The sequence below is a fragment of the Fulmarus glacialis genome, unplaced genomic scaffold (genome assembly GCF_000690835.1).
Source record: "Fulmarus glacialis isolate BGI_N327 unplaced genomic scaffold, ASM69083v1 scaffold11208, whole genome shotgun sequence".
Taxonomy (NCBI): Eukaryota; Metazoa; Chordata; class Aves; order Procellariiformes; family Procellariidae; genus Fulmarus; species Fulmarus glacialis.
In genome coordinates this window covers 1-26,092 of record NW_009226342.1, presented here as the reverse complement: position 1 = coordinate 26,092, position 26,092 = coordinate 1, and the positions used below count along the sequence as shown (strand labels likewise).

Here is a 26,092-nt window from a genome sequence, read left to right as displayed (position 1 = left end):
GGTTTTTTTTATATATATATATATATTTATTTATTTATCCAAATAGACTGAAAATCTGAAGAGATGTGACCTTTAGCTTTTAATGGGATAATAGTTGGAGATGGTTACTACTTCCCTGCTTTGCTGTGTTAGCTTGTAAGCATCCTCATTACAATCTGGTTTGTTCTAGTTAACTTGGAAGGCAGAAGACAAATCCCAGAAGTCTGCTTCTGTAAGCTCTTGAACACCCCATAGAAATGAGGAGCTTGGTTGTGAACCAGAAGTCTAATCTAAGAAGTGACAGCGTTGGTTCTGCTTGTCTCGTGTCTTCCCTAAACATTTCTGTTGACAGGAAGGTGTAAAAGGTGTGAAGACACCTGGCAATTTTGGGATTTTCATGTTTAAGATTGAGTAGTGCAGTTGTACAGCGATACACGTGGACTTTTATAAGTAATCTGTTCTTATTAATTTTTTTTATCCTTCTACAGTGGAAGCATCGGTTCATGGAAGTAATGTGCACTGCACGGATAAGACAATTGAAGCTGCAGAGGCCTTGCTTCATATGGAGTCTCCTACCTGCCTGAGAGATGCCAGGAGTCCTGGTATGTCAGCCACAGTTTCTGCTCTGTGAGCCGTTTGTCCTTCCACTGATAAGTAAAAACAAGCAAATTGGGAAACCTGCTTCTGTGGAGAACTGTATGCTGTTTAAAACATTTGCTTGCTTATTTCAAAACTACTGATGTGTTTGAGTTTTTACGTGATTTCTCCACCCTGTAACAAGCATAGATTAAATCATTTATCTTAGAGAGGTTGTTGGGCAGAGATCCTAGAGTAGCTACGCATTTAAAATGAACTTTTCTGTCTGAACATCAGGAAATACTTTTTCACTGTGCGGGTGACTGAGCCCCAGAGAGGCTGTGGATTCTCCGTCCTTGGAGATACTCAAAAGCTGTCTGGGCATGGTCCTGGGCAACCGGTTCTAGGTGGCCCTGCTTGAGCAAGGGGTTGGACCAGATGACCTCCAGAGGTCACTTCTAACCCCAACCGTTCTGTGGTTCTGTGAATTTGACATCTTAAATTGCTAAAATAAAGAGTTATTTTAAGGGAAAAGTATTTTTATCTGTTTTTCTATTTTAGAAAGAATATCTGAATACACTGTGTTGCAAAGTATTTTCAGTTTTAAAACCCAAAACTTAATGTTGTTGATAACTTTTAACTTGATATTTCTTCTGAAGTTACGTATGTTGGATGCAATAATGGTCAAACTGAAACCCAAAAGCTACAAAATAGGAAATGGAGACCAGAATAAGGATCAAAGATTAAGCTCTAATTTGTTTAATTTGAAGTTGAATTTAGTTCTGAAGAATGTTGGTGTGTCACTTGTCTTATGTCTAACAATACTGGCAAGTGTGCATGTTTTTGGGAATTGGATTGATTTTCTAGGTGACAGGTTGTCGGAGCAGAATCTTGCTAGACTATTGCATGTGCTTTGCTTAAAATAATTTCATGTAAAGATACATTAAAATAGAAATAGAAACTTCATCAGATAGTCGGGGGTGGTTTTTTTTTTTTTTTCCCCCCCCTTCCCTCATAGTGGAAGTTTTTGTTCCTCCTTGTGTGTCAACCCCAGAATTTATCCATGCGGCCATGAGACCTGACGTGATCACAGAAACTGTGGTGGAGGTATCAACGGAGGAATCTGAACCAATGGATGCATCTCCTGTTCCAACTTCCCCTGATATCCATGAACCAATGAAAAAGAAAAAGGGTACGTATGGCTCTTCGTAGGAGCAATCTCAAAATTTATTTCTGATGTGCACTGCCACAGATGGTGCAGTTGGTACTGGTGGAGATAAGGTTAGATGATCTGATTTCCCTGCTCATATAATCAGACTGATTGGAGTCTGAAATGTGAGTTCTTAGAAAAGGAATCTGTGACAAGAAAAAAGAAAAAAAGTAGCAAGAGAATGGGCTTTGCCAAACCGTAAAGGAAAATTATGTCTTTGCTGTTGTGTTTTTAAGCAGAGTTTACGAAGTGGAGGAAGGGTAGAGAGGGAGTCAGAGGGCTTGTGTGGGTAATCGTTGGTGTCTGAAATACGGATATATTTGAGAGTAGGTAGACTTCTAATGAAACGGCAGGGTAAATACTAACTTAGAAAACCAAAAATCAGTTTACAAAATAAGTACAAGATCTTCCTTGTGAGAGAAGTAGCTGATTTGTCTGATTGGTGTGTCTTGGAGGAGAAACTATTCAGAACAGTATTTGAGTTCTAAGCATTCAGCTATGACATGAGAGGTTGTCACCTGGTGAGGTTTCTCTCTGGTCCAGCAGTTTTCTTACAGGCATCAATATAACTCACATAACTATAGGAATATTGTTTTATTAGAGCTTCCAGACATGCCAAGATGGAATATTTACTTGTCATTTAGAGGGAAAAAAATGCAATGTAGTGATAAAGTGATACAAATCTAAGATCTATGAGTTTCAGATTCAATAAAAACACACATAACAGATAACTGTAACTCTACTGTAAATTACATAAGCAAGAAAATTATGATTAAAGCTTTTCCATAGCTGTAGCCGTACACTGGATTTAAACTATTTCTTTATATTCCACTGTCTGTTTGAATGGTCATTACTGGACAGATTGCGTTACAGGGCTGTGCTCAGGAAGTTCTGAAATTTTATGAAGGTTATTTTGTAAATATTTTCTTCCTATTACAGAGTCCAATCCCTGCTCTTAAGCGTGTAAGTTCATTCAGCCATAGTTACAGAGCCATAACTTTGGTCTTCATAATTAATGCCTTTTGAAATTCAGTGTTTAATGAAGAACATTGTTCATCAGCAAAAATGAATGCTGTTGTGCCTGAGGGAGGAGAGTTAATCGTTGCTGCTTGCCTTTAACTGAAGGCAGAAGCATGGACTGTTGACAGCCTGCTGCCGTGGGGTGTGTGATCCTCTTCCCTGCTTGGGCCTGTTTACCTTGAGTAAAAAGGTCACTGAAGTGTGAAAGGATGAAGAAGCCGCAGGTCTTGCTGGGAGAGGATTTCCCTGGCGCAGGAGCGTAGGCAGCTCTAAGCCTGCCGCCTGCTGAGGCGTCCCCTCCTAAGCCTCCTCGCAGGGGTGGGGTGGAGGGTGGGAGGAGGTGCGGGGCAGGGCAGCTGGGGGCTGCGGCGCAGGTAGGCTTCCAGCACCGCCCAGAGCTGTCCTGCATCGCTGAGCCTGTGGGTGCCGTTTGTAGCCGTCTAAATGCTCCTGCCGCATGTGAATCCCGTGCGGCACCACTCGCACACTGAGTGGAAGCCTTTCTCTGTGCTTTTAACGGACAGGTGCAAGGTGGAAATGAATATTTACAATTTCAGTAGGAAAATTTCTTAGGAAAACTGATGCTTTGATCAACACCCATACCAGAATACCAAAAACAAAGCAGAAGAAGAAATAATACATTTCAGAGTAAAACAGACACTGGACTAAAAGAATGCAAATAAATGGAAATTTTACTTTATACATTTCGTGCTTACCTCACCTGCCGTTAACTTGTATGAAATTGAGTTAAATCTGCCTATGAAATAAGCAACCAAATGATAAATTAAACTGGATGTGCAGTAGTAGTAATTTAAGAATTTAAGTTTATCTGTGCCTGTAGTAAGGAAATGACAGGGGAAAAAAATGCATGAACTGCTTCTTTCGGGAAAGACAAACTATAAAATACTTTTATTCTGCATATAATGAATACATTTTTTCCCCCATGTTTTATGTGCAGCTGGCCGTAAACCGAAGACCCAACAATCGGCTATATCTGATGGGTCTCCAGATCTAGGCATAAAGAAGAAACCTAGAGAAGGCAAAGGTACATTTTTCCATTTATCGAGTCTTTAAAATCATGCAGTGTGTATGTATTGTATCTGTCACAGGAAATATACAGATCTTTAAAAGTTTGGTGGACGAGTTTGTACTGACTTCATTAGAGTTTTAATTTTATTCGATGTCTTCAAACTTGTTTATACAAGATCTATACAAGCATGAGGATGTGTGGAACTGCTCTAGAAGTGCCCTGTAATACACTTTGCAGTTAATAGGCTTTCTGGTTCTTCATTTGCTTCGCTTTGTGTTTATTGACTCGTGCTATCTTTTGTATGGTGTGTTAACTTACTGCTAGACACATAATTTGTTAAGCTGCTGCTGAAAGGCTTGTTCTCAAGTAGAAGCAGTTTCTGGGCATTTGTAATGGTGATGGTTGAAAATATGTTTTCTTACTTGATTCACATACTTCAGTGGGAATATGTTGCTTGACAATAGATTCGGTTTGGCTTAAAGGGAAAAACGAATGATGATGTGTTTCTTTACTGGTTGGGTGAGGGATTTTGTGCAGGAGAGTCATACTTCCCTAATGTTTCTCCTGATAAATAGTGGTCCTTTCTTGGACTCTAAGCCCCTGCTATTCACCCAGCACGGAGACAGACTAGGGCATTTGCTCATAGGTTACCTTTGAGTTGGCGTACAGTGTATCAGCTCTTCCCCTGGTTGTAGGTGAAAAATGTGGATCTCTTCCTCACTTACTGCGCTGAAACTTGTTTGGAGATGTTGCTATGGCTAGGAGAAACAAAGTTCAGTGACTTTCAGCAGCAGCATACTAGCTGAAAGAGCGTGCAGTGGTCAGCTCCACTATTATTTGGGATTTGTTTGAAAGCAAGATCGCCACTGTATACGTAATTCCTTATCTGGGTACAGCTCCTGGGTCGTCACATTTGTTAGTAGGGCAAGGAAGAATAGGTCTGACGTTGTGCAGATGTTAGCTCATGAAAACCAGCACAAAGAGTAATTAAACTTCCCTGCAGTGGCCACTGTTGCTGTCTTCGAATTTGGATGTAGCAGTGGACCTCAGTGAAGATCACAGATTTTGCATCTGCTGTACTTAAAAGTACTTGTGAAGATCACAGATTTTGCATCTGCTGTATTTAAAAATACTTCTTGTTTCATTTTCTTTTTTTTTTTTTTTTTGAGTATTCTGAAAGCCTTCTTAGCTTTCTTTTAATTCTGATTTCACTATTACAGCTTTCCATTATCTGAGTAGTACTCGTAAAGTGTCCCAGTTCCTAGTTTGCTGCACAAATAACTTTGAGAAAGGAGGCCTGTATTTTTGTCTTTTCTAGTTTTTGGCTGTACTGGTGATTTCACTCTATAGCTGTTTGTTTTATGAAGTGGGAGATGGTACTGCTTTGGGTTTTGTGGGTTTTGTTTATTTCTGAGGATCATCATAATGATCTACTTACGTCTCTTGTTCTCACAAGGTATCTCATTCCATATTTTACACTACAACTGGCATAAAATACATTTTTTTTTCTTAACATAGGCTAACTTGATGTTCTGCAAAATATTTTGTTACTGGATTTATTTTTTGTTACTTATTTTAAAAAATTACGTGCAAATATAGGCTATTTTACATGCAGCATATGTTTTTGGAAAACCAGGAATTATTCCTAGAGCTCAGTACTGTCAGCAGAGTTAAGTCATGGAGGAGGAGGACAGCTGGTTGTGCACATTTGGAAAGGGGATCGCTTGTTGTCCATGTAGGTACTCCTTCCTTTGTGCATTCCTGATACTTTCTGGTGCAAAGTGAAGCAGCTGTAAATCTGATTTAATTGTGCCCTTCAGTTTGTTATACAGGATGAACTGGAGGCGTCTTAATATTTTTTCTTAAAGTGAGATAGTATTTTTTTGTCCTCACATAGTGGATTGGCAGTTTAGGCATGGTTTCTCTTTCTATATTTTGTTTTTCATTTGCATAAATACTCTTTTTAAAGTGTAGGCAGTTGGAGGGAGCAAAACTGGCTTTGAGCCTCTCCGTATGGATGCTGGTACCAATGCGACAGTTCATTGATACACACAATGCCTTGTATCATTCACATACTTTCTGGCCATTAATCCTTCTATTTTGAGATGACAGCTAACATTCTTAAGTAGCTGGCAGCTGTAATAATTGGCTAGCCACAAAAATTTCTTTCATTGTGCAAAATCTACTCCGTATTGAAGTTAAGATAGGCAATAATAACGTCTAGCTCAGTGGCTGCTTACAGTACTGGTTAGCGTGAGACCTTTCAGGAGTGGAGATGAGAGCTGTATGCTGTTAAATAAGGCTTCTATCTTCCTAGCAAGGTGCAGAACATGTTTGTCTACCGCTCTGGACTTATGGATGCTTAAGAGTGGCACAAATGTAAACCTGTTCAGATAATATGTTTTACAACCGTGTCTTTCTCTTCCTCAGGAGTCTGTAAGCTTGGAATCATAGTATTAAGAAAATCTGCTTCTAAGGAGAAAGAGTTTAAAAATAGTTCAAAATTTTATTAAACGTTTCTAAAATAATGCATTTTGTGTTAAATGCATAGCAGCTATAGCTGATGCAGCAGCCCACCTGAAGTATCCCCGGGTTTTACTGGCAATAGTAGATGGCTTCTGAGTAGTGTAGGTATTGCATAGTCCTCCTGTGGAAAAAAGTTGTTATTTAGGTCAATATAGAGTGTGAGGGAAAAGAAAAAGCTTGCTGAGTCAGCAGCACTGTTCCTGGAGAAAAATTAAGCACTTTCTGGAATGATTTCTCCTGAAGTTCCTGTTTACTTCCTGATATTGAAGCCCACATATTTTTGCAAAGAATCTGTTGCAGACCCACATCATTTGGCGGTGGACCCAGAACTTCTATTTCTGAGGAGCTAAGGGGAAAAAAAAAAGGGATTAATTCCCTAAAATGTAGGATGATTTCAGGATTCCTGAGTTCTCTTATTGACTCTTTCCTCATATAGGTCCTATTCAGATGTCTCTGAAATCCAGTGGAAGCTGGATTTTGGTAGCTCTTGAGTCAGTATACTTGCTGTTTATTGGAGCATGTGGTAGAATACATTTATTCTCTGTCTATGAGGTGGTCTTCCAGAAGATGGAAACTATAATTTTTTTTTTTTACCCTTTGAGGTTTTTCAAAGATAGCTAACTTCTTGGAGTATGCAAGAGTGGTCTTTAACCTGCCTTAATATATTTTAATTGTCTTCAGCATGGCGTAACAAGCACTATGCTGGGCCACTAAATCTCAGGAATTAATGATCTTTTTTCACACACACACACAAAAAAATTAATATAATTTTGTTTACGCCATGTCACCCACTGGAAGCGTGATCAAGTGAAGAATTGGGATTAACGTTCTGAGGTTATTATTCTTCTAGCTCTTAGTTCTCCCTTCTCAGATAACTTGAGGAGTCTTCTCCAGCTGTACAAATTGGAATGTGATCTGTTTTTTTTCTTCTGCTTTTCTTCCCCTTTTCCTGGATGCAAATGGTATAGTCAGAGTGCAGACACCCCCCATGTTATGTTTTATGCCATCCTGATAGTCACTATCATAAACCCCGTCTTGGGGCTCCTCTGGTGGAAATGGTACACCTCTGGAATACCTGAGAAGTACATTAAATTCTTCTTCTGTAGGCTGACTTCATTCTATATCCTCCTAATTACAGAAAGGTACATGGGATTTCTGCCATAGGAATACTTGTAGCAAGAAGTTGGACTGGCTTTGCACCTAGAAGGACGTTGGTCACTCTGCAACATACATTTGGGAAGGGTCAGAACGCGGGGCTGTCACCAGTTGGTGTGAGAGCCCCAGATCCTGGGCAGGAGGTTATGTTACAAACTTACCACAGTTGAGATGGTTTGTTATTGAAGGTTGTACGCCTTTTAAAAATTACTTACTTATATCCTCCTGTCCTTCAGTGTCATAAAACGCACTGGCATTTCCATTCCCTGTTTAAGCAGATAGGAGAAGAAAATTCTGAGCTCTCGTCCTGCCTCTTCTGAACAGATGTAGGTTGTAGTGACTTGGAACGCCCTCCCACACTTCTTGTCAAGAACTGAGAATGGGCGTGGATTGAACAGGCTCCTGTGCTATATAGCAGTTCACTTGGATTAGCTCCTTTCAGAATGTAAATATTTATGGAAGCTTTACTAAAAGTAACAGAATGAATGAGTATGTACAGGTTACATTACATGCCATCCTCTGTGTAACATTTGCTTGTAATGCAGGTCATTCAGAGTTACCTATATATGGAGAACTTTCTGTTATCTGTAAAAGTGTGTTTCTAATATTTAGATGCTTTCTGATTATAGGAAATACAACGTACTTATGGGAGTTTCTTCTGGACCTTCTCCAGGACAAAAATACTTGTCCTCGATATATTAAGTGGACTCAGCGAGAGAAGGGAATCTTTAAACTTGTGGACTCGAAAGCTGTCTCCAAACTATGGGGAAAACACAAAAACAAACCTGACATGAACTATGAGACTATGGGAAGAGCTCTGAGGTAAAAACTCTTATATCCTTAAGTTATCTACTATAATTTTAAATCTGATTCTTAATTTTGCCTATAGAGATACAACAGTTCTGACATTTTAAAAGCTTTGCCCTCTTGCTGACTGAGCTGTTTAAAAAGCATCAGAGTCTTGCGGTTTCTATTGTTTTTTATGTTACCAGTTAATTTGCAATTTAATTCCTGAAGCATGTATTTAAAACATCAGATTTTTTTTCAGCTAGATCCTTCAGATACTTTGCCAGTATGCTCTGCCAGCTTCTTTCCATGCCTTCTCACATTGTAGGTTTTACTGTGGTTGTTTCAGATTTTCTTGTTAGCATAGAATAAGGTTTTCTTTAAAATCTGTCACTATGTTGGTTACCACTTAGTTGTACTTTTCTTGCAGATATTACTATCAAAGAGGAATCCTTGCAAAAGTTGAGGGACAGAGGCTTGTGTATCAGTTTAAGGAGATGCCGAAAAATATAGTTGTCATAGATGATGACAAAAGCGAGTCCTGCAATGAAGATTTGTCAATGCCTACAGATGAAAATTTTGAGTGTCTTTATCTGCAGAAAACCTTTTAAAAGCAGCAACCTCTGCACGTGGAGGAAAAAATTCCTCTCAGTTAAGCTGTACCAGAACAGAAAAAGCAGTCACCAGAGTTGTGAATATTGCCTCACCAGCGCATGATTCATCGTCATCTCGTCCCTCAAGTACCACTACTACTGTCCCAGCAACGACAGCTCCCAGGTTTGTATTAATGTGGCTTGGGCTTGTCATTTGCTAATGACAAGTAATTTTTTGGCTAGGAAGCCATCTTTCAGTTTTTTGTTTTGAATGTTGGAAATTGTTTCTGATTTGCAAGCAGCAGTGTAGCATGATAGAATACTATGAAAGTCTAGTCTATGAGATCAGAGCCAACTGTCAATATGCTTGCTCTCACGCGTATTTTAAAATTATGTAGAGAGAAGGAGGGAAAAAAAGAGAGATGAACACTGCTAAATTTCCGAAGTCCTATTGCTAGATGTGCAGAAGGTTTGGGGTTTTGGTTTGGTTTGGTGTGGTGGTTTGGGTTTTTTTTTGTTTTTGTTTTTTTTTTGTTTTGTTTTGTTTTGTTTTTTTTAAAGAAGCAATGAAAAATCTGTAAATCCTAGATTTGTCTATCCCTGTTGTCATCTCTAATGGTGCCCTGTGTTTTGGCTTAAACACACACATCTTTCTTTATTTTGCAGGACTGTACGTGTGGCAATGCAAGTGCCTGTTGTAATGACCTCTCTGGGACAGAAAATCTCAACTGTGGCAGTGCAGTCAGTAAATGCAGGGTCACCGTTAATAACCAACACAAGTCCAACAACAGCAACGACTCCAAAGGTAGTAATCCAGACAATCCCTACTGTGATGCCAACCTCTGCTGAAAACGGAGACAAAATCACAATGCAGCCTGCCAAAATCATTACGATCCCTGCCACGCAGCTTACGCAGTGTCAGTTACAAACAAAAACGGGCCTGTCTGGGTCGGGAAGTATTAACATCGTGGGAACCCCGTTGGCTGTTAGAGCACTAACCCCAGTGTCTATAGCTCATGGGACACCAGTAATGAGACTATCGGTGCCTGCTCAGCAGGCGTCTGGCCAGACTCCTCCCAGGGTGATTAGTGCAGTTATAAAAAGTCCAGAAGTTAAATCAGACACAGCGGCTTTAAAACAGGAACGTGAAGTGAAAACACTGCAGCTGGTAAAAGAAGAGAAGCCGGCAGATGGAAGCAAGACTGTGACCCACGTAGTAGTAGTTAGCACGCCCTCAGCTATTGCCCTTCCTGTAACAGTGAAAACAGAAGGAATCATAACGTGTGAGAAATGAAGAATAGGTTGCTTCCAGCATGGACTTCTAGACTGTTACGGTTTTGAATATACTGACTTAATTGGGGGAGGGAAGTGGATGCGATCACCAAGTTGAGAAGGAGAGTTTTGAAATGTTAATAAACATGCATATGTTGAAGACTTACTGGAAAAAAATTTATTTTCCCGTATTTCAGTGGGAATTGAACCACATTGATATGCTGACAAAAACTGCCTCTTCCAGTTGGGAAACAGCTGAACCCGTGGAGAAGGAAAGATAGAGGGACTGAAAAGGGACCAAACAGTTCACTACGTTAACCTGTTACCAAGTTACACTAAGACCTGGAACACTAAAAGAGAGTTATGTGAGAGGTTTGCCTTGGTTTTTAGGTTTTCGGGGGGAGAGGAAAGTCTCGCTGTTACAAATGGCAAATTTGATGCATTTTATATGCATACCAGCAATTACTACTGTGTGCCCACAGTACTCAACTGGTGCTATGTGAAAAACTCTGCTACTAGGTATTGTAGAATGTGAAATAAAGGAGAAGATTAAAGAGCTTCTAAAAGAAGACAGAGACCTAGAGGGATTTTTGTATCATACAGCTTAAGCAGATTCAAAATGAAAGCCTTAGACTGATTTTCAGTTATCTTTCTTGAAATAAGCTAATGGCTTGTTTGTGTAAAGCTTTTTTATTAAAACAAATTTTTTAAAAATCTTGTACCTAGCACAGTATTGTTATAGAATTACATGTAACATATTTTGTATGGTAGTTAAAAGTCTGTTTAAATTTCTTAATTGTGGACAAAATAGCAGCAGGCTTTCTGCCTTCTGCTGTAACATGCCTGTGTCTCTCACTTAGCCTTGACATCCGTGCATACATTTCAGTTTCAGCTCTACTCTGTCACTTGAAAGGTCACGCCCAGCATGAGCTTTTGTCAGGTAGTTCTAAACCTGTAAATTTTTTTTTAGTTGAAGTTAAGAGGGAAGTACCAGTGTTCAGAATGAACTATAATAGTTTGTATATTCAACATTTGAAGTATATTCTATTTTGTTGTACTCTTGTTTCAAAGTGTATTCAAGTAGGTTTTACTGAAATATAGAAACGAAATTTAATGGTGTTTGGTCTGCTTTTTATTTTTTATTTTTTCCTTTCAACCTATTAACCTTCTTTTCTGCTTATTTGAAATCTTCCAGACATTTAGCCTAAGATAGCTGATGCAGTGTGGAAGTTTGGAACTCCTCACTACTCTGGTACTCCAAATGGCTGACCAACTCTCCCACACAGTATACTGAAATACTTTTCATTGAAGTATCTGAGAAGCTTGCGGTAGTTGGTGAGGTAACTTCTGACAGGGGTCTAGTTCTCTTGCGCTTTTTCAGGATGGTGAGCATACGCAGCGTTCTTGCATTGTGGCTAATCACATGAATGCTTGTGGAATAACTTGAGTAGCTTAAGTAGTTACTGCCCTCCAGCTGACAGGTGATAACTTTGTACGTGCTCCCAACTGTTGTAATGCAAAGAAGACAAGGTTTGCTTAAATGACTCTGAGAACCAGTAACTTCTAGAGCTCTCTGAACTACCTAACTATTCCTCCAGCTACACCTAAGGCTGCACTGCAAAAGAAAGGTAGAAATGAGCAGACTTGGCTGCTCTAGTGTACTAATCTCTCTTGACCTTATAGAGGCAAGTAGAAAGTACCAGTAGGTAGAAACTGTGAAAAAAGAGAAATACTAAGTTATACTGCTGGTCCTTTTGATGTTGTTGCCATTGACATTTCCAACTGTTAATATTTTGGCTTCAGCACAAATACATGTCTTTAGGTGGATGTTTTTTCTCTGAATGAAGTAAGTATCTAAATAGATTTTCCATTTATAATTGCACTGAAGTTATGGGTATCATGATACATTAGGACAGGGTAAAGCTTGGGTGAGGACACACAGTACACAAATTGCTCCATAGTTGCAGTCCACGTGCAAGAGTTTGGCTTAAAATAGTTGCAGGGTAGCTTACCCTGTTTTCATGGGGACCACACTGGCACTACAACAGTTACTAGAGAAGGAGCACATCAGCTTGTGGGTAGCCAGGTGCCCAGTGGCACCCCAATTCCTAGTGAGATGCCCTGGGAAGCCTTCAGAGCAGAAACACAGGTAATCTTGAAATAATTTAAGTCTAAATGACCATCTACGTCATGCCTGGAGGAGCAATTTTAACAGAAATCTGGAACTGAGGTCTTCAGTAATGATAAAAGAGACCAGAATTAAATACTTACGTTGGAGTTTATTTTTTCCCTTTAACTTTTAATGCTGAAAAACGAGTTACCTCTAGAGTCCTAGCAGTAAGCCCCATTCTTCCCTTTAACTAGTAAGAATTGTGGGAATAGCTCCATACAGCCAGGCCAGCATGTGGGGAACTTTGAGTCTTCTGAAAAAGGGATTCTTTTTCATACTCTAAGCAGGGAAGCAGAGTTTAAGAACAAATGAATGAACAAGCTGAAGCAGGTAAAAAAGTGTGGTGTGGAAGGCAGCAATCCCTTCCACAAGCAGTTAACCCAAAGAAGCCAAGGTTCTTACAGATGAGCTGTGTTTCTGGCCTGGGGTGGAGGACAAAGACTCCTTCACAGGAGGAAACGTAGGAGAAGGAAGAGGGTTTATGTTGCCAAGAAAGAGGTAGGACAGAAAGGGAAGTAGGGAGAAGCTGGGCAATGGGTTGTCTAATTTGGTAGTCTGAGAGGCACTAGTGTTCTGGGTAAAGGGAAATGGAGCAGTGTGAAGAGAGGCAGGTAGAACAAATTGGAGCTAGAAGACAAGAAGAGAGAAAAGTAATAGCATTTTAAAACCCACATTTGTAAGTCTTTTCTGTAAGAAATCCTTTTCTAAATGGCTGTTATTTGATCGTATACGAAAGAGACATGCTGTATCTCACAGTATGAAATGTCTATTTCTGGAGTATTTGTAGTTAAGACCTTTCCGACACCTAATTTAGCTACCATGGAAGTCAAACGGGGACAAACTATCTTCCTGGAAATAGATAGGGATCTCCAGCTGATGACCTCCTCCTCTTAAGTTAGAGCCAAGACTTCATCATGTAATGGCAAAAATGAAAGGAATGAAGGCGCACATCTCTGCTACTGGTGAGATGCTCTGAGCCATGCTCCGAGTCGCTGCTGTTACTGTCGGTGCTGCATCTTGCCACAGAACTGGCGATGGTCCTTTGGCTCTCTCCCCTGGCCACCCGGCGAGCGGCACACATGCTACCGGCTGCCAGAGGACGTTTATCAGAAGTTCGTTAAGTGCTGCGAGAATCTCAATCTGTATGAGGAAGCGCTGTAACTGAAGCGGAAAGGGTACTTAACCTGGCTTCAAACAGTGAAGACCCTTTTTGTTAACCTTCCCGTATATGCCTTTGTACTCCTCACTTTTTTTAATTTAGCTGCTAGCTAGAAGTACGGATAGGCTTTTTGTCACAGTCAGGTAGTGATTTCAGTGTTACCCGCTTAAGCACAGCTCTTCAGCATTGCTTTGTGTGCGCGTGGTTCCTCTGAGTTGTTCTGAGATCCAGTTGTTCTTCAGAGGTGGTACGTAACCTAGGTAACAAGCCATGCTTTTTACAAGAGGCAGCCTCTTCCTGGGGATTTCTACAGCTAAGTCAGAGGGGCAAGATTCCCACCTGTAACTGAAAGCCTCAGATCATTCTCTAGGTCTGTGCAAGCTTGCTCTTCAACTTACTGCTTTATGCTGACATTATTAATGACTATGTGGGCAAGAAATGTTTTTACTGGTGGTGTTGGAGGACGTGACCTCAGGATGAGGGAGCTTTGGTCAGGTTTGTAACATCTGAAACAGACAGAGGGACGCTAAAACATTGAAGAAGTTAGTACCTAGCTATACTCCTTGACTTTTGCAATCCCGTTGAAAAACCTGTTATTTTGTCCACGTATGAAAGCGCGACTAGCTTTTACATCTGAAGCTGGTGGCTCATGTAGAAGAGTCCAGGCTTAACTCATCCTTGGCAAGTAGTAACTTTTCTAGATGTGTGACTGGAATGAAACGCTAGTGTGAAGCAAGCACGCTTTATACAGAAGGCATTGAGACATACACAGCCATGGTATCACTCATTTTACATCTGTAAATACATACATTTTTATTTTTCAAATAACTACTATTGTAAGTTACAGGAGGGACAGGGTAATGCTGTGTAATCCAAGGGAAAAAAAAATTTAACTGTGAGTGGCAACTCAGAATAAAGATCTGAATATCAAATTTTCTGGGTTGTGGCAAGAAAAGTTGAAAGGGGAATCCCATCATCCCATCCCGGAGACCACTGTTGTTACTCTCTCTTGGACAAAGTCTGTCGTGCTTAGCGTTGAAGTGAAGTGTTCTGTGCTTTGACACAACTCAAGTGATACGCAAAAAGCGTGCTGCAGGGAAGGCTGAGCTCTTGGGATCCTCTGCTAATTGATTTCATCAACTTCAGGACTTCGGAGAATTACATCCGAGCTGATGAAGGATCAGTGAGCCAGAGGCAGTCAAGAGTTGATGAGAAAGTGGAGAGGTGCCTGAAGTCTCAGTTCTTACTGACCGTGACACGTGCAGCAGGGATCTCAGTTAGGCGTGAAGATTGTCACAGCCAGAACAAGCTAAATTCAATTTCTGCCTCGTAGAGACATTTCAAATAGCAGGTATTAAGCTTATTAAGTGAAGAAGGTCCAAGTGACACTATCTACTTCTGATCTAATTGTTCTCCAAGAGAGATAAGCTTGCAACAGCTTCTGCCTTTCAGCAAATTAAATAAGTGGGTCATTTCTTCCTTCAGCTACCTCGAGGGTGGGGGAAAACCGTCACTGCTAAAACTAATGCAGCTTTTATTCTAGATTAGAGCAAGGGATCTGTTGAGGCCTTTTTTAGCCTTGGTGTGCTTATAAGGCAGACAGCCACAAGAACAGCTTTGAAGACATTTTTACTGTAAGAGTCATACCGCTACATAGGAAAAAAAATGAAAAACCTTCCTGCTTCTTTCTATGAAAAATATTTACTGTACTGATATTTATAGCAGGCAAAAGCATTTCAGTGCTGCAGGCCTGCTTCTTGCTGAATAAAAAAAACCAGGAGCAATATTTCATTTGAGTTTTTCAAAAATGTCTGTCTGCAAAATATGTTTTATAGCAAGTACTGGAATAAAAGGGTGAAGCTGACTGGGAAGTTACCAGTTAAATTTCTGCATCCTGTCTACCTTTTATTAAAATACAGGAGAAAGGGTTCACCGTTGTGCTATAGCAGGGATGTGTGATTTTCCGAGCGTGATGATAAGAATTGCTTTGTGATGGGGAGAGTCCCCAGCCTTTTCACAGTTATTCCACCCTCCCCTGCCTTCAAAATTGCCCTTTAAGGACATGAAGCAGTGAACATCTACTGTCACGTGTCCAGGGTGAAATAAGAATCCCAGCCCTTTCCACTTCAGAAGAGCTCTGCAGTGATGGCAATATCATACAAATCATGCTGTTTCCCCACAGTTTGTTTTTTTTTTTGTAGGAGAATTAGCGTTGAAAGCAAGGGTCAGAGTAAAATCACGTAAAAATCGTCCAGATACCAAATATCATCACCTTGTGAGAGTGATGGTGGGAGTTTTGTAGCTGCGATAGTTTAGCTCCTGCTGGTAAACAAAGCCAACCATAATCGGTGCTATGGCTCTGTGCCCTGGCAGTGGTGAAACAGTACCATGTTGATGGACACCCCCGGCTGTCCTTAGGAAAACGGAGCTGCTTATGTAAAAGTAAAATGGAAATTAAGGGCTTTTTGTTGGTGGTTGGGTTTTTTTTTGTTGTTGTTGGTTTTGGTGTTCTTCTTTTTTAAATACAGCTCTGACTACAGTATTATCCTTGCTCTCAAGTAATGGCTTTCTACCACAAGTGTAGTTTCTTCTAGAAACTGCCAGAAGGGACCCAAAAGGGTCCAGCTTCTGGTGTGACTTTTTGTGGTAGGTGAGCAAGGAGTTGATTTACTGAAGGTACCATCTTATAGGTCCACTTTGTGGTGTTGCTTTTAGAAGTGTTTGGCTACAGGTGACTAGATACCTCCATTAATGGGCAATTGTATTATTTCTCCTCCTTGCAAAGACTCTTTGAGGGAAGATCCTAAGAGAAGACAACCCTAAAGGAGCAGCACTGCATCTCACCCCCTCAGAGAGCAGCTGAGGGCAGCCAGCACCATGAAAAAAAGGAAGCTGTCTGTCTCAGTCTGGCCGGTATGAAATGCTCGTGCGGGGATGCTCAGAGGTCTGCCTTTCTGTGGGGCGTCAGGGGCGTCTCATCTCTGGCCCAGAATCTCCCCCAGGGACACAGGAAAGATTTGCTCTTTCTGAAATGTCAGCTGGAGAAGGCCCTGGCTGGTAGTAGTAATGTCACATCTGCCTGGTAAGAGCATTCACCAAGGAAGTCGGGCTCCTTGGTTGTAAAATCCTTTCTGTCTGGGGAATTTCAAACTCACACTTGCTAGAGGAGTCCTGCATCCCAGGCTGGTTAGCGGGGCCTCAGCTCCTCTGCTTGGAAGCAGATCATCGCCCTCATCCTGACCCTGCAAGGGTCAGGAACACGTGCAGAGCGTGTTACGGCTGTGCAACACAGCACTTCATTGGTTTGCCTGAAAGGGAGTGTGTTTGTGTGGGAATTTGGGACTTTCAGTTGCCAGACTCTATTTCCTTACTGGCAACACAAGTACAATAATTCATGGGCTGTGTAAAGCACATACCTGTGGCATTTCTCGCTCTTCAAATGACGTTTTAAAAGAGTGACAAATACAGCTGCCTGTTGTGAGGAGCCAGCTCTGCTAAGCATGCTTAGCAGCCCTCAGGGAGGAATACTTGCACCCTGCTTTGCAGTTCCGGCCAGGTTTGTAGCTCCACACAAAGAAAGATATTTACAGTAATATAGAATCTAGGCTTCATCTTTAGCTAGGGGAGAGAGCAGCTTAACATCTCTAAAGGTAACTCCCTTCCCTACAGACTTGCTGTGGAATTTGGGCATTTCGAGTTCAAGAACGAGCACTTGCCGTGCAAGCAAAGCAGCCGTGCCAACCTGTAAGATCAGGACTGCGGGGTCAGGGGAAAGAGGTCTGGAATGGGTAGCATCACCACTAACTTGAAGCTCAAACAGTCACTGGTTGAGAGAGATCACCTACTTAGAATAGGGAAAGGAAAAAGATGGCAGCAGAGACATTACTTTTTTTTCCAAAGACTTTTATTAATAAACACCTGGAACATTTAAGAGTACTATGGGCCTTACTTTACATGGAAGTACTGCTTTATTTGCTCTGCCTCATTTTTCCTAATTATCTAACTGTCAGCCCAACTCCAGCTGTTGTTTCTCTTCCCTCCCCTCTTCCTACCTCATTTTCCGGCATAGTGGCACGTTTACAATCCATGTATGCAATACCTATGTCGTACCAATATGCACTACTCCATGCACAAGAGTCACTATACTAACACAGCTCTGTTGTAGCCAGAGTTCCCCTGGGCCACGGAAAGAGGCTCCTGGACACTGTTGCTGTATGATTTCAAGTCAGATGCAGGATCACCAACTTCTCTCAATAAATAAATTTTATCTTCTAACAGGTTCCAGTGTAGCTTTAGATTCTGAAGATAAATAAAAGAAACATGAAGATTGGCCCTTTACTGAAACAGCAAGATTGACAAGACTACAAATTTAAACCATTTAGAAAAGTAATACTTGAAGCAGAGGAGGAAATACTCCCTGGTTAGGTGTGTCCTCTAGAGGGAAGCACAGAAGAGACAAAGGTAACGGTCACTGTGTATACATACCTACAGGCCGTACGCGTGTAACAGACACATGCACATTCATCTGGAGAAGTGAGGATATTACTATATATGATGTAGGGTAGACAGCCTCTGTTTCCTCACCTGCTCTTACTGGAGGGGGCCTTCCTCGCACTGCGCTATTATCCATTCACTTTTAATGAAATTGTCATCTCAAGTCACGTAAAAATGAGAAGACAACACTAGTATGAGTTTAGATTTGTTCATGTCTGAACTGCCTTAGATTTCCTTTGTATTGCAACAGAAAAAGATTTAAGAGAATCTCACTGGGTAGTCGAGCCTTGTTCCCTTTGGTACTTGCACAAGCTTAACACGAAATAAATAAAATTAGCATGCTGTCAGGGCAAGTTGTTTTACAAACACAAGTGTTTTGATTTAAATACTAAGGCCTCCACATTCATTAAAGGATTAAATCCTTAAACACGGGGGTTAGTGAAAGGATAAAGCTCATTTGCCTTCTGGTTTTCAAACCCCGACATGGCAAGAACACCACGACGAGAACACTGACTCTCTTTCTTCCTCCCTCGGAGGCTCCACATTAACAAGCGCTGAATGGCAAGTGTTAGCTCCAAACAAGTGGCCGAAATAACGTTTAGTCAACAGTATTTCCTCATCCTTCAATAGCTTCCAGCTTCAAAAGTTTTCTCTAAAATAACAGTGGTGAGTTAAGACACTGCAATACCAGGTGGCATCCCAACACGTTACAGCAGTCTGTCGGGGTCTTGATTAAAACTAAAGTCACACACCAGGGACAGGTGATCGGAAGGGTAATTGAATGACGGCAGCCTGTTGGGCCCAATTTGCTCTTCAGTCAGCAAGCCCAGGGCCGAGTTCACATTCAAGGCATGTTGGGAATACCAGATATAATCCAGCGTGTGCCGGCACTCTCCCGAGGGCCGGATCTTCCAGGTGGTGTATGGGGGCTCTGACTGCCCGTCGGGGCTGAGCAGCTTATACGCGCTGTTTAAGTTGAGGCTGGAGTTGGAAAATTCTCTGTAGACTTCCTCAGTTGGCTCCGCGTTGAAGTCTCCGCAGATGATCAGAGGGATCTTTGCGCCTTGGGTAATACTCTTCAGGTTCTGGAGAAGATCGCAGCCTTGCGCGGACCGAAACCTCTCCCAGCCAGTACGGGCTTTCAGGTGAGTGACAGCGATGCAGAACAGTCTTCCAGTTTCATTGCACTTCAGCGTCTGAGCTATGGCCACTTGGTTGGTCTTCAGCTTCATGGCGGTTAGCCGGATGTTAGCGCTGTTGATGAGCTCAAAGCGGTCTTTGAGGAAAAACAAGGCGCAGCCATCCGGCCCGTTGTTCTGCTCCACGTCTAGACACGGGGACCACGGCTTCGGGAAGAAAGTACACTGGTAGCCGAGTCGGCTGAGGAGTGGCTCGAAGGTGTCAAAGTAGTGGTCGACTTCTTGCAGGCACAAGATGTCAGGCTTGTACGCGAGGATTTCCTCCAGGATGAGGCACTTCCTCTCTTCCCATTTCAGAGCTTCCATGGGGCACTGAACAAAGTTGTCTTTGCCTTCTCCGAGAGCTGAAATCGGCAGGGAGGGGGAGAAAAAAAACCCAAGAAGTTACCGATAGCTAAAATGGGCTGTCCTCCTCCAGGTTTTGCAGAGGCCAGAGGCAAGGCTCTGCTCCTGGGAGCCAGCTGCCACCTTGCAGCAGCCAGCGGCTGCTTGCAGCCCCGCACGGGAGCAGGCGGTCTGTCACAGTGCAAGAGGTTGTAACGGGAAGCGGCATGAGGCTTTCGAACATTCTGCTTTCTCTGTAAAACGCCTGTACATCAGTTTACGTGCAGGTGATGGGTTTTTCAGGAGTAGCTGCTGACTTTAAGAGTGCCAGGCTTGCCAAGGGGTGTGAGAACCCCTTCACAAAACACTGAAGTCTCTCCAAAAACATGAAGTTCCCTTTACAGATACAACTTAGGTTAAAGACTTTTTCCCCCTCTTCCCAAAAGTCACTACACTGTGGCAAGTGCTTCCACGTGTGGCTGCCACAGCTTAAGCCTAAGAAAAAATGCAGCGGGACAGGAGTGACTTAACTGCAGAATGTTAAGGCAGTCCCTACGTGGGGGATTGCCCACCCAAAAGATTTTAAGATGAGGCTGTTGCATAAGTCAATTTGCAGCCTTGATTTTAGGGGTCTGAGAAAAAAAATCAGTTAAAATTATTTTGAAGAAGTAAGAATTCCCAAAACAGATCTGAATCCCTGAGTAGTTCACCGATAAACAAATTAGAAAACTGTAGAGCAGCTTTACAAAGAATAAAATTTAGGGAAGGATGAGTCTTTTCTGGGGGTTAACAACTATCTAAAAGTGATGGGTCACAGCTTTTTGAATATACTGTGTTCAGTTAAGACAGGCATTTGGAGCTGCCTTTAGCATCCCAGTTGGGAGGAGAGACCTTTTTTCCCTTCCTATAGAACGGAAGGCAAGCCACTATTTCAGGCGCTGGAAATCTCCCCTGCCGGCCCTCAGTCAGTTGTGCCTCACGTAATTCACCTCTCTCCCTTTGCTCTCCCGGTTCCAGGCATGCCTAACTACGTAGGCACATCTGCATTCAGAGGTTTTCATTGCTGCATTTGACCTCAAGGTCACACCTTGAGCTTAAGAGGCAGCTCCTACCTTGGGCAAGGATGTTCCACTGCATGACCCGAATGGGGCGGTGGTTACTGGCAACGTCTTTCTTCACGTCCACAAAGTCCCTCTGAAACCGGGGTGGCCGTTTCTGCAGAACGATCTGACATTCTTCCAGCAAATCCTTGGGGTCTATAGGATCCAGCCGTGCCGAGTCCGGCTGCTCCAGGCAGTCCTGGTGCTGGGACACGGCGCTGCTGCTCAGCGTCTTGGCGAGCGCGCTGTAGAGCCGGCTGGTGCTGTTTCCCATGGAACACACTGGAAAGGAAAAAACGGTGTTAGAGATGTCCACCATGACTCTTCTCACCACTTAGGTGCCTTACAGATAACCTTGTTACAGTGCCAGCAATTTGTGGTTTGTGCAGGAGCCTGTTTCTGAATCTGAGATAAAGCAAGAAGGATGCAGAGATAGGGTTAGTTCTGCCCACAGCCTCATCGTGTTTTGCTTATTATGAGGGGCTGCTAACCTCTGCAGCATGCAAGTGGTCGGGTTTAAGACATCGTGCAGATGTCTTCTAAGAAAGATGTCTTTCACCCAGAATAGCAGGGCTAAGATTAACTTCTGCACGTGTTGTAGGAAAGAGAATAGAGTGTACTTTTTCCCTCCTCAGAGAGGAGAGAGCCCAGCAGGTAGACAAGTACTGCCTGCTCCTTATTTCACGTGCAGCATTTGTCTCTAGCGGAGCCAGCACTCTGCATGGCCCGGTACCCTGTGCCGATCTGGGACGCCTCCGGGCTGCAGGCCTCCCCCCTGCAGAGCAGCAAGCAGGGTGACTCATTCCCTCAGGTTAATATTTAATAGGAATCTCTGATCACAGCTTCATTTGCCCCAAAAGCAGCAACGTTTGCATGAGCGCGGAACGGCCAGATGCTTCTGCTGGCTTAGACCTCGGGATGTGGAGTGGGGAAGGGGGTCTCTCCAGCTCCCCTTCACGCCCCTACGTTCATTCCCCCCACCCTCCTTTCTCCCTTCGGCTCCTCGCCCCTTCACGCCGTGCCCCAGCTCGGCAGCTTCCAGCACACCCTGCGCTCCTGCAGTCCTCGCCGGGCCCCAGGGACCTCCTGCTCCTTTGGCCATCTTAAGCACATGTCCTGCAAACAAGCACCTGTCCCCCAGCAGTTGGCCCCGTCTCTCCTGCAGGGCGGTACCCCCCATCCCACATAGGGTCACAGCTGCCACGGGAGGGGGGTGTGTGTGTGTGTCCCCACTCTGTTTTGCCCTTTGGCTTACGCGCAGGAGGTGGCTGCAGCCCTCTTCCCTTAGCAGGGGTCAAGCAGCAGAGCCATCCCTTTCAGGCAGCAGCCCTCACGACTACTGTGCTATAAAATGCCTCCTCCTCCCACTTCGCAAGAGCACAACCAGTACCACCCTGCAGCTGTAACTGCCCTGAGGCTTGCTTACTGCAAACACCCAGGACACAGTGTTGTTTCAGGGTAGCTGTGGAGGAGTTTGCAGGGTTCATGATATTCCTACGCATCTCCGCGGCAAGTCCTTGGCACGGCCGCGCACGCCCCCAGGGCTCTTCCAAGGCTTCCTCAGGGGGAGGGTTTTGCTCTGAAGCGCCAGCCTTGCCACAAGGCGTGGGGAGTAGTTGGGAGGAGGCTGCATTTGCACTTTTCCACGCTCGGCGCTCTGCCCAAGTAGCGTGCCTGGACACTCGGTTTCCCTTCAAACACGGGCAGGAAGGGCAGCGTTTGCACCGCAGCCACTTGCACAAGAGGCAACGCTGACAGAGATTCACTGTTGTCTCAACTTATTTACTCTGAATGCATTTTGCAAAGGCAATTTTGAGCAAAAGAACTTCACTGTTGCATTGCTGTTGGCCCACAGCAGTATTTAAGTAAGTTTATTTGTACCTTTGAGTTACTTAAAAACAGAAGAGACTTGTCATGTTGCGCTCACATCTTGCGGCAGGTTTGGAGTGCTACCCAACACACTTGCATGTTCAGCCTTTGCTAGCCTGAACTACAGCATCACCCACCCTAAGAGCTGGTGACAGACATATGATAGTGACAGACCTGGCTAGAGGGGAAGGCAGGAAGATGGAAGCCCTAACAGTGCGATAAACATACTTAGAAGGAGCAAAAGAGAAAAGAAAGATGCTGCAGCAGAAGCCTCACGTCCTTGTCTTTTGGAAAACGGGTACTTTTAAAGACACTAAAAAATACTTGCTTTCACATATGTTTTGTATGTGTAAACCAGTGGAATAGTGCCTCTGAACAGTCCTAAGGAAGTTGTAAATTGGGAATTTAAATTGGATGTAGGATGTCTCTCCCCACCTCCATCTCCATCCTTTTAGCTAAAGTTTAAAGTACCACGAGTTCCTCAAGCTGAGGTGTGAGCTTGGGCTCACAAGCATGAACGTCTTTCTAGGGCAACTGCGTTTAAAGCATTTCAGTTTCTGCAGCCCTTCTTAGTTTACAATTCTTGTCAAGAAGCCAAGTACTGCTGAAGTAGAAGAAATGCCACGTAATAGTGAGGGAAGCAGGCCCAAAGATGAAATCCCTAAGCAGGACCCTGACATGGCTGCTTGTCAGGGATGGGGAGCAGGAACGAAAGCGTGCTCTGTACTGGTTACAGAAGGGTCCAGAGCTGCCAGGCAGCCATGCAGAAACTCGAAGAAATCAATAGAGCTTTTAATGAAAGCTCCACAGGGAGCTCCTCGCCTCTTTTTGGGGTAGGTACAACCCATAGTTAAGTGCTGCAGCTGGAGAGAAGTACACGGTGCTTTCTGCTACCTCAGGGATGCCGTCAGCAGCTGAGTACAGCCACGAGCCCTACGCCCCGCACAGCTCTGCCCCCAAATGCACGCCCCTGCCCTTCCCTCCCGGCACAGCACTAGCCAGGCGGTGGGAAGCCCATGCAGAGGCAGTGCCTTCTGCACAGCCCCTGCCGTGCCACGGATGAACGTGGCTCCTGCGGGGCTCTCCAAAGGAATAACGGGGAGTTATTCTACTCCTGCTAAGAAGCAATTAGCAAGAGCCTAGGCTGCCCATCGCTTGACCTGAATCAGAGGAAGGATGTTGAAAGGGACAAGCTCGGTGCAATGCATCCGGGGCCAAAAATCTACCCTAAACCTCTGAGCAGCTTACATCTGTTACAGCAGGATGAAGTCTAAGTTCAGTCACACACCTGCCAAGCTGCAAACAAAGCCGGAGTATTGTCTAAATCTCATTGTCCCCAGGGTCATGGGGTATCCAGCTCTTTACGGGGAGTCAGGCATAGCCTAACCTGCACGGGATGTGCTACGGCCCAGCTGCAGCACAGATCTGACAGCTTTTAAAGTCAGTAATGTCCCAGGAAGGAAAAAGAACTTCTGTCTTCTTTTGAGAGCCCAGGGAAGGTTGGGTGAAAGAAGGCCTGGGCTGTAAATAAAATGCTTTCAGGCCTGTGGTAGGTGGCTTGAGAGTCCTTGGTTGAAGGGGGACTCCTGCAGGAAGACTCTAGCTTAAGATGACTGATGAACTGCACAAGTTCTTTGTCCCCAAAGCACTGAAATGTTCTGCATGGACTGAATTGTTCTGCAGAACAGGGGCCAGACCAGCAACCTGAACATTGAAACTCCAAACACAAGACCCATTTGTTATTTTTGCAATGTCTGTGGCCGTAAGGCAAGTACAAGGTCACTGTTCCGAGATCCTTACAGTCCAAGTTAAACGACCTGTAACTTGCTGGGATAATGTCTGCTGCCAGCGCTGTGACACCGTGGTGCTGGTGTATGCAGAGGAACAAGCGGACTCCTGAGCTTGCACTTCAGCAGTGGGTGGTGAACATGGAAGCGATTCTCTTGGTGCAATGTTGCAATAGAGAACACCAGCTCAGCAATTAATATTCAAGGTGCTTAAAATAAAATAAAAAAAAAAAAGAACACCTTCCTCTCAGGAAGGGTGATGCCTCAGCACAGTAAGGGCGGGGGAAGAGCTTAAACTCTTCATTAAACTTGAGAAGAACAAGGTGCAAACTTCAAGGTTTCTTGTGTCATCCAGCAACAGCACACAAGAGGTGAGCTTCTAGGATCTCAGGCAAAGAGCAGACACAGACTTTATTTTAAGACTTTTTGCTTTAAAGATGAGGGCTGCAGCGCCAGGGCCCTTACCTTTTGGGTAAGGTGAAGAGCATTCTGGTTCCCCTTCCTCTCATCTCCTACCTCCCAGCACTGCTTTTGGCCGAGAGCCCCCACCTTGCTCCCTGCAGGGATTTCACAGCCAGGTGAGCGGCTCCACCACACCGCAGCCTGGTCTGTAGTTGCATCAGCCTCCGCAGCCGAGGAGCCCGGCAGCAGCCGGAGATGCCCTCCCTGCAACCCCAAATCTAGGAGAAACTTGGCAGATGCCATCCCCATGTGACAAATCCTATGCTATAGGGTATCATACTACACGTATAGCCTTGTTTGGGCCTGCAGTCCTGGGCCACCTGCATTCAAAGTGGCGGTTGCTGCTGCTGCTCGGAATTCGAGTCCTGATTTTGGCACCTAGGCCAGTCTCATGCACAGGGAAGTCGGGACCCTCACACAGGGATTCGGAGAGCTCGTCAGAGCAAGGGAGGTGCTGCCTAGTCAACAGGCAACACCAGAAAGAGGGGGAAACCTCAAATCCTGCCCCGAGTAATACACAGAATCAGTACTTGGCACAAGCTCTGGAAACCCTTTTTCTCATGAGTGCTCTAATTATGAGCTCGACTCTGCCAGCTCGCAGGCACGTACGCTGCTCTTCCCGTAGCTCCGTGAAGCTTCAATCCTGCCGTTTGGCATCCTGGCCTGGCTTCAACAGGAGGAATGGAAGCATCCTGCCCCAGCCTGCCTCACAGACCCCTCCTGTAACAGGGAATGAACATGCTTCACCCCAGCTGCGGACAGCAGGGAAAAGTGGATCTCCTGTAAGTTATACAGCCTCGGGTACTGCATAAAGGGTGTCGGACATATTACCTCTCCCACCACCAGCAGCCTGGAGTACAGGAATGGGTACACAGCCCCAGCTTTCACCGGGAGCCTCTCCTCCGGGTGTGCATTTTTAGCCACGGTCAGAGGCAAGCTGCTTGTCAACAGACACGGCTTAAGGCTGTCTCTGAAGTGCAGAGGCCTGGCGGGTGCGTCACGGCTCCGCGCTGAGCCTCGCCGCAGGTCAGCGGGCAGAGGGGAGGGAGCGTGGTGCGTGCCAAGGTGTCGTCCCCACATGGACTCCCGGCAGAGCGTGCACCCAAGGACACGCGGGACCTTGAACGTTTTCCAAGTCTCGCTTTGGGCACGAAGAACGGGGTGCAATCGTTGATACCTAATGGTACAGGCAAGTAGGAACCTGACAGCTCAGCATCACCGCCTGTGCCTGCCTGAGGGTACGCCGGGCTTTTCCCACACACTGTCTCTAGCAGAAAAAAAAACCCGCTGTGGGTCAAGCACGTCCTACACCAGGCGCAGTGCTGGGAGAGAGCGGCTTAGCTCGCCGACAGAACGGGATAAAGATACTGCAGGAGTTACC

General features: G+C 44.2%; 2 protein-coding genes across 2 annotated transcripts; one reads left to right on the top strand and one right to left on the bottom strand.

Annotated features, from left to right (window-relative positions):
• Positions 1–467: 467 nt before the first annotated feature.
• Positions 468–11,261, top strand: ELF2 (E74-like factor 2 (ets domain transcription factor); the record flags this gene model as incomplete). Its single annotated transcript, XM_009582777.1, is given in 7 exon segments — positions 468–581; positions 1,610–1,747; positions 3,744–3,830; positions 8,126–8,318; positions 8,713–8,861; positions 8,864–9,059; positions 9,542–11,261. Coding segments are annotated over 7 exon segments (1,505 nt in total), but the record flags the coding sequence as incomplete, so codon positions are not given.
• A 7,023-nt stretch (positions 11,262–18,284) lies between these two features.
• On the bottom strand, positions 18,285–22,095 carry CCRN4L (CCR4 carbon catabolite repression 4-like (S. cerevisiae)). Its single transcript, XM_009582776.1, has 3 exons — positions 22,020–22,095; positions 20,606–20,875; positions 18,285–19,513 (listed from the first exon to the last, which is right to left on the bottom strand). Exons 1-3 carry the CDS (start codon positions 22,093–22,095, stop codon positions 18,678–18,680), a joined length of 1,182 nt encoding a protein of 393 aa, XP_009581071.1. The 3' UTR covers positions 18,285–18,677.
• Positions 22,096–26,092: the final 3,997 nt, after the last annotated feature.